The sequence below is a fragment of the Sinocyclocheilus anshuiensis genome, unplaced genomic scaffold, assembly GCF_001515605.1.
Source record: "Sinocyclocheilus anshuiensis isolate Anshui unplaced genomic scaffold, SAMN03320099.WGS_v1.1 scaffold1087, whole genome shotgun sequence".
In the NCBI taxonomy this organism is placed as follows: Eukaryota; Metazoa; Chordata; class Actinopteri; order Cypriniformes; family Cyprinidae; genus Sinocyclocheilus; species Sinocyclocheilus anshuiensis.
In genome coordinates this window covers 117,599-125,987 of record NW_015544199.1, presented here as the reverse complement: position 1 = coordinate 125,987, position 8,389 = coordinate 117,599, and the positions used below count along the sequence as shown (strand labels likewise).

The following is an 8,389-nucleotide window of genomic DNA, read 5'->3' as shown; positions in this document are numbered from 1 at the left end:
GAGTGAGTGTGTGTGAGTGTGTGTGTGTGTGTGTGAGTGAGAGTGAGTGAGTGTGTGTGTGTGAGTGTGTGTGTGTGTGTGTGTGTGTAACTCACCGAGTCTCCAGCGGCCCATGTAGTAGAGCTGTGTGCTCAGCAGCAGTGTAGCCAGTATGTGTATGACAGAGAAAACGATCCAGAACGCTGTGTTACCCTTACCAAACACCTGACACACACACACACACACACACACGTTTAGACTCGTCTCAGAAACATTCATGGTTTTTCTATCAGGTTAATGATAGTTTCAGTCTCCTAACCGACCGTTGACCCCTAAGCCAACCCTCATTAAAACCTGCATCACTAGACTGAAATATAAACATGATTTGGCTGATTTATGAGATTATACACTTGAATACAAAGGCGTGTGAGTGTGTGTGTGTGTGTTTCTCACCACTCCCAGCACAGAGAAGAATATGACAGCAGCCAGACAAGCGTAAGCGGAGTACGCACTGGCATTGATATCCGGGTGTCTCTTCTGATACAGCTTCAACATACACAGTCCAGCAATCATATACATGAACGACGTGTCTGAAACACACAAACACACATCCGATGAACAAGATCAGAGATTCCCAAACTTTACTATCAGCCAAACACCCCTTTGAGCTAAAATACTTACTGGAAGTCACACTGAGATTTTAAGTTAAAGTCAGCATGAAATGAAAATCCACCCTGTCTATTTTCTAAATGCATTAGGAACAAATACATCCACGCATGCTTATTTTTTTCCCAACCAACAACCGATACACAGAACAAAGTCCCGCTCTACATTTATTCTTTTTGAATAATGCATTACACTCAGATGTACGTCACAAAACACCTGCAGTTCCCTAAAAACCCCAGTTTGTGAAATCAGATGAATCACAGCAGCAGCGCAGAACCGGATCAACGCCTGAATAAATTGAGAATCACTATTTTTTTGTCTCAAATAGAGATCACAATTTTCCCACGATTCTGAACTAAACAAAATAATGTGACAAAATATTAATTGCTGCAGTCTATTTAAAAATGTTTAATTAATTTGAGTGAATTATTGAACGTTTTAATATAAATGTATTTAAAATATAATATATTTAATACTACAATTTTTAATATTAACATTTTGAAAAAGTGGTTTGAATGAATGATTCAATGACTCACTCATTAATGCTTCACTTGTTTCATTACTGGATGAATCATTGTTTTTGAACGAATCTCTCGAATGAATGATTCAATGACAAATAAATATTTTAACAGTGACTTGTCGCCACCTAGTGGAGAAACAATGCAATCGACACAAACGTTATTTGAAGCGCCAATTACTTTTGCTCGCTACCATAGACATGAGTGTTTATATCCCAACTATAAACTTTTATTCCAGTATTTCTGTGATCACATGAATGACTGTAAGACAGAAATAATACAGTGTTTGTGAAGCTGTTTCTTACCTAAACATGGTAACTATCCGCTCTCTGTCAGCAGAAGTGCAAACACAGATCTGAATGTTCCGATATGATTCTCTCAAACGTTTAATAGACACGAATCGTTGTCATTTAGAAATGAGATCGCGTGGATGTTTGAATCGAGATCGCGATCTTTTAATGATTAATCGTGCAGCTCCAGCCTGTGGTGCATGAGCTTCATCACACTCACCGAACTGGAAGTTGGTGTAGTTCGGACAGACGTGGTAGCAGGCGCTGAGTAGCCCCTCCATCATCAGAGCAGTGCCCATGGCGTAATACAGGCCGAAGTGCTTGGGAATGCCACACTCCTGAAGACAAACAGCTGATCAGAACATGTGTCTGAAGTGCTGCAGAGAGTCCGAGTGATATGAGGCTTGTGTTTGTGTTTCTCACCAGCGCTGTGTTCTCGTTGCGCTCGAGCGCGCGGTTGTGAAGGATGTCCCTCTGTAGGATGATGAGCAGGAACAGCAGCCCCAGCAGCACATAACTCAGGTTACTCAGGATGTTATTGAAGGAGCTGAAAACATCGCGACACTCACATTTACCTTGTCCTTGATGAGAACAGGCTTTATGCTGATAGACTGTTTATTATCCTCTGATTACTTACAAAATTCAATTCACGTTTATTTGTATAGTGCTTTTTACGATGCAAATCGTTGCAAAGCAGCTTCACAGAAAATTTAAGTTTCCACATTATATTTAGGAGTAGCTTATCAGTGGTGACTATGTCAGGGTGATGTCCATATGGAAGAAATGTGACCTTGGACCACAAAACCGGTCATAAGGGTCAATCTTCTGAAATTGAGATTTATGCATCATCTGAAAGCTGAATAAATAGCTTTCCATTGATGTATGGTTTGTTAGGATAGGACAATATTTGGCTGAGATACAACTATTTGAAAATCTGGAATCTGAGGGTGCAAAAAAATCTAAATATTGAGAAAATCATCTTTAAAGTTGTCCAAATGAAGTTCTTAGCAATGCATATTACTAATCAAAAATTAAGTTTTGATATATTTACGGTAGGACATTTACAAAATATCTTCATGGAACATGATCTTTACTTAATATCCTAATGATTTTTGGCATAAAAGAAAAATTGATAATTTTGACCCATACATATTGTTGGCTATTGCTACAAATATACCTGTGCTGCTTATGACTGCTTTTGTGCTGCAGGGACACATATGTACAGTAAAAATCATGTAGTTAATGACATGTATTCAAATAGACAGTGAACACTATCAACAGCTATGATTATATGTTGCGACCAAATTTATAGCAAAATTTGGTAGTTTTGTGTGAATGTCTGAAGAATGCACACACACCTTAGTGCTCCAAGAGGGTGTGCACACAGGAAGTTATAATAGCAGATGTCTTGGTTTCCTGTGACGTTTACAACCTGTCAGAAAATACAGGATAATAGTCATCATGGAGTCCAATCAAGACACGGCATGAGACACAAACAGAGATTTCATACCGTCTGATAGGTGATAACCAGCTGAATGACAGGAAGAGCGTAAAACACTGCGATCGTAGCGATGTTCCTGCAGTGAAAACACACACACAGCACAGTCACCGGAGGTATAAAACAAGCACACACTTCCTGTCCTGACCCGTGTGTTTGACACTCACCAGAAGTAGATCTGGTATTTCTTGCTGAGGATGCGTTTGTCTTTACGAGCGAGATCAGAGACGCACAGGAACTTCTGTGAAGGACAGAGATCACAGTAAATAAACACACACACACAGTTATAGTTGTGTGTTTTCGGTAGTTCGAGCACCTTCGTACGGACGATGTTTTTGTCCGAGTCGATGTCGGCCAGCGTGTCGTAATCGTCCTCTTCTACTGAACTCAGAGACTCGTGTCGACTGCGGCCGACACTCTCTAAGGAACGCTCTAGAACACGGAAAACACAACGCTGATCAGCAGATTTCAGATTTATATCACCATTATGGATGGATCACTGAATGAATTCCTGAAATAGACGCTGACATCATTCATTAGACTTTCCATGCAAAATCTTTCAGCAGATAGGGCACCTGATTTACTCCTTTGCATTTATGCATTTAATAGACAAATACAATTAGAGAAATTATCATTTCTAGGGCTGCCCCCTAATAGTCCACTAACCGTTAGTCGACCAGAAGAGGCTTGGTCAACCAAAATTTTATTAGTCGCAGAAAAAATAAATAAAACTCCACATTGGCGAAGTCACGCAGATCGTTAGCGGCTGGTCTATGTGGTAGTACAGTACATCGAGCAGGACATCCAAACGCTCGCCTATCATTCATTGACCTCAAATATGGCTTATCTTAAATATGTAAGTATTAGCAACTTTACATGGCCGCTCAATCTAATGTTAACCTAGAAAAATGCGCGCTGTTCAAGAGTCTGTGTGGAGTGTGGAAGCTGAACAGTAGCGAGTTCACTGCAGGACAGATGGAGGCGCCGGTGCGCTCACTTGCTCTTAAAATACGCCGTAATTTTTGGTCCTACTATCATTCATCGACCTCAAATATGGCTTATCATCTGAAATATGTTAGTAGCAGCAACTTTACATGGCTGCTCAATCTAATGTTAACCTAGTCTAACCTAACCAACAGGATGCACTTTCTGCCGTCTCGGTCTCCGTGAACTTGAGCGCGAAACTCTGTGTGAACCTGCCTTACAGACATGAAAAATATATCTAGAGAGCGTAACCCCTCCGAAATGTCTACTTTCAAATAAACCAATTCAAATGGAAAACAAATATTCTCAGATTATGTAATCCGTATGAAACATGAATACAGGTGCATCACTACTGCGGAGATGACGAGTGAGTGTCGCCGACTTCATCTCTTAAACAGAGAACGAAGAAAGCACTAGTTTAGCAATAAATTATTAAAATGTTAATGCAGACTCCTTACTGTTTTTCCTGACACATTCATAATCATTACTTCTGTGGTGCGCTGTGGCAAGCTTTATGTGTGTGCTTGAGTGCTTATTATATGTAGGCAATTAAAGGCTCATTATAATGATTTAAATGGTTTATTAATAAACATGCGATTAGTCGACTAATGCTTCAAACGAACGACTACTAGTCGACCAGACAAATCTTTAGTCAAGGGCAGCCCAAATCATTTCCAATGCTTTTCAGGACATCGGACCAATATTTGTGGGATCCTGATTTTGGATTGGGTGGGATTTCATATGGAGGTGCTGATTGGCTGATTTATAAAGTGGGCGTGTCACCAATGCGGATGGCTACATGATGTGCTGTGAGTATTCGCCGTTTAAAAGTCTCCGATCCTAAGTGGTAAAAACACACCAATCAGAAAGCAGAGCACATCAGACAGCCAAAGAGAGGGCAGTGAACTGGCAACATGAATATATTCTCTGTGTGTGTGTGTGTACCCATGTATCCGTAGTTCCCATCGGCCGATGCTAAACTGTCAGTAACAGCTTCAGAGCTCAATGTGCTGCCGTTATCAGCTAGAGAAACAGCAGACAGATTAAAACACATCTGACACAGTAAGACTCAATCTGAATGAAAACTTTCACAAACTTACCAAATGAACCGTATTCATACGGAGAGACTCTTCCTGAAACACACAGTGGGTTAGATAGATGCTCATGTGTGTGTGTTGGATGTAACTTCATCTAAATCTTCAGTACTGAATATCACACACAGTTCAGTTACTTACAGGAGTGACGCCACATTTACACGAAATCCACACAGAACTGACCTAAACAACTAGTATAATAGTCTTTAATATTTCAAACACTGCTGGCATTCATGTTTCTTTCTACAGAGATCACTCGATCATTTAGCAGAGTCACTCCTGTGTGTAAATGAGGCCGTCATGCCCAGAACTAAGATTAAAAGATGTTTCTATTCACTTCTAAACAGGAGTGTGTTAGTGCTGGGTTAGTTTACAGCAGTGATGTCACAACTACAGATGTGCACAGGAAGTTTCCGTAAAGAGAGTTTGTGAGCAAATGAAAGCAGGAAGTGTCGTATCTTGCACACACACACACACACACACACACACACACACACAATGCCCAGAACTAAGATTAAAAGATGTTTCTATTCACTTCTAAACAGGAGTGTGTTAGTGCTGGGTTAGTTTACAGCAGTGATGTCACAACTACAGATGTGCACAGGAAGTTTCCGTAAAGAGAGTTTGTGAGCAAATGAAAGCAGGAAGTGTCGTATCTTGCACACACACACACACACACACACACACACACACACACACACTGTGAGAGACAGCATGCAAATATATCACACACATATCTTACCCAAGAGAGACGCTAAACACACAAAGATGCCGAAAATAAAATAAAAGAATAAACACTTTAATAATAATGTCACTCATTACATTAAAGACATTAATAATTCTGCGATCCGGATTAATTAATAGATTACAGCTAACACTTCTACAGGTGTGTGTTCGGTTACCTGTCTCAGCAGGTGAGGTGTCGGCGTTCAGAAGCCCCTCCCTCTTCCTGTTCATCCTGAGAAAGACAGAATGTGATTGGCTGTCATTTAATCACGTCATCATGAAAACCACTGATTACTGGATTTATTCAGTGTCGCTGGCATCATGTTTCAGGTTCAGAGCAGCATCTGTGTCATAATCATTTCAAACACAGCGTCGTACCTCTTATTCTCCACACACGCCATGAGAAACGTGAGCAGATAGAAGGACAGGAAGATCCCCAGGCAGAAGAGCATCCCCATCACATACACCTCCGCTAGAGAGCAGACAGAATGAGCCAATGAACTGATGGATGCTTGAATGAAGGACTGAGTGAATGTGTAGTGCTGCTCACAGTTAATGGCAGGAGAAACAATCACATCCAGAGTTTTACTGCGATTCCCAGCATCTAGCAGCTCATCTGAGGAAACACACACAATCACATCAAACATGGATTCTGATTGGCTGCAGTACAGTAACACTGTGCTCTGATTGGCTGCAGTAGAGTAACACTGTGCTCTGATTGGCTACAGTAAAGTAACACTGTTCTGATTGGCTGCAGTAGAGTAACACTGTGCTCTGATTGGCTACAGTAAAGTAACACTGTTCTGATTGGCTGCAGTAGAGTAACACTGTGTTCTGATTGGCTGCAGTACAGTAACACTGTGCTCTGATTGGCTGCAGTAGAGTAACACTGTGTTCTGATTGGCTGCAGTACAGTAACACTGTGCTCTGATTGGCTGCAGTAGAGTAACACTGTGTTCTGATTGGCTGCAGTACAGTAACACTGTGCTCTGATTGGCTGCAGTACAGTAACACTGTGCTCTGATTGGCTGCACTAACCAGGTAAGAGCGGGTAGAAACGCAGCGGTCCTCCGCACGCCTCGTCTTCAGTCTTCACCACCACCACCACATAGAAACTGTTACTGGGGAAATCCTTCCTCTGAAACACACGGAACACACATCCTCACACAATAATAATAATAACAGCAGTGCACTGATTCTGTGTGCTGGTGCGCCTGTCCCCGTCAATCAAACAGATACATAAACATATTTCAACCATGTTTAATTAAAAATGCAAATAGACACTGAATGCGAGATAAAAGCCACTGCAAACATTTTAGTCAAAAAGCGGCAAACATTTTAGTCACATGACCTCAATGCCTGACTACAATATTACATACATGAAAAACAGTTTCAGTGATGGTTAGGTGACATAAAATGTCATTAGCTTCGTTTAAAAACATTTACATCAGTGGAAAGCTCTTGTGATGAGCAGTGTGTGTGTGTGTGTGTGTGTTACCTGCACTGTGATGGCGGCTGTGGTGGTCATGGTCTGATACATTCCAATAAACGCCACATTATTATCCAGATCATAAACCGGACACTGGACAGACCGAGAGAGACAGACAGATATCACCGTATGCACATCTGACTGACTCTGACATACGTGTGTGTGTGTGTGTGTGTGTGTTTCTCACCTGGATGTCCTGTATTGACATGACTGAGCAGGGGAAGTTCTTCTGTGAGTTCACCTTCACAATCACTGTGTCCACACCTTCCGGAAACACATACCTAAAGAACTGCGCACACACACACACTCAAAGTCATTACACTGACTCCATCACTGCAGGAGTCTGTGTATAAATCTATATTTTGGGGGCAAGAAGTGAGCTAAACCTGACAAAACCAACTTTTGGAGATGCCCTCATTTGTAAAACAAAAAAACAAACAATATAAAAATAAAGTAAATGAAGTGTTTTAAAATGGAAAAAACGCAGAATGTTTTCTTTTAGGTTTTGTGTAATGGTAAGTGTTCAGTGTTTATAATTAGCTATGATATAGTTAATTATTATGATATTATAATTATCATTATAGCTATAGCTATGATAATTAGCGGTGTCACATGTGCTGAAACAAACTGTTGTCTAAGCTGTTTCTTGGCAATGCTGGTGCTTTTGAAATGAATCCGAGTGGTTGATATTATGATAATGTTCTGAGGGTGACAGCGACCCCTGCTGGTCAAAATCTGCCCTGAAACCATAGTTCAGCTGTGCTGTGATTACCTCAAGTTCAAACCAATAGTTCACACAAAAAATTATCATCCTGTCATCAACCTTTCTTTCTTCAGTGGGACACAACATTTAGAAGAATATCGCTGTGTTTTCTGGCAATACAGTGGAAGTTTTCCTTTTTTTCCAATTAAAAAAAAAATTCTCTCAAATTTGGGTGAACTGTGCCTGTAAGTAGTTTGTATCTGCGGCTGCTGTGTCTGGCCCTGCATTCACATTTATCATGATTCTTCTGTCATTATAGTAAACTACACACATCTCAATGATTCCATGAACACGCCTCCAGCTTCACTTCAGCTGTATCTGTTATTTAGATCCTTCAGAAGCAAGATGTCACACACACACACACACACTCTCTCTCACACAC

At 40.8% G+C, this 8,389-nt stretch overlaps 1 protein-coding gene across 1 annotated transcript in view; it reads right to left on the bottom strand.

Moving 5' to 3' along the window:
* LOC107696787 (SID1 transmembrane family member 2-like) overlaps positions 1–8,389 on the bottom strand; it is a gene marked incomplete at its 3' end in the record, with an annotated part of 16,730 nt that overhangs the window by 2,707 nt on the left and 5,634 nt on the right. Inside the window, exons 6-22 of the mRNA XM_016497286.1 lie at positions 7,432–7,533; positions 7,254–7,337; positions 6,794–6,893; positions 6,306–6,371; positions 6,134–6,227; positions 5,932–5,987; positions 5,772–5,783; positions 5,036–5,068; positions 4,881–4,958; positions 3,268–3,383; positions 3,119–3,192; positions 2,964–3,030; positions 2,812–2,885; positions 1,877–2,000; positions 1,674–1,791; positions 433–569; positions 96–204 (exon numbers count right to left, since the gene is read on the bottom strand). Coding sequence (XP_016352772.1) covers positions 96–204; positions 433–569; positions 1,674–1,791; positions 1,877–2,000; positions 2,812–2,885; positions 2,964–3,030; positions 3,119–3,192; positions 3,268–3,383; positions 4,881–4,958; positions 5,036–5,068; positions 5,772–5,783; positions 5,932–5,987; positions 6,134–6,227; positions 6,306–6,371; positions 6,794–6,893; positions 7,254–7,337; positions 7,432–7,533 — 1,444 coding nt within the window. The remainder of the gene's footprint in view (positions 1–95; positions 205–432; positions 570–1,673; positions 1,792–1,876; positions 2,001–2,811; positions 2,886–2,963; positions 3,031–3,118; positions 3,193–3,267; positions 3,384–4,880; positions 4,959–5,035; positions 5,069–5,771; positions 5,784–5,931; positions 5,988–6,133; positions 6,228–6,305; positions 6,372–6,793; positions 6,894–7,253; positions 7,338–7,431; positions 7,534–8,389) is intronic.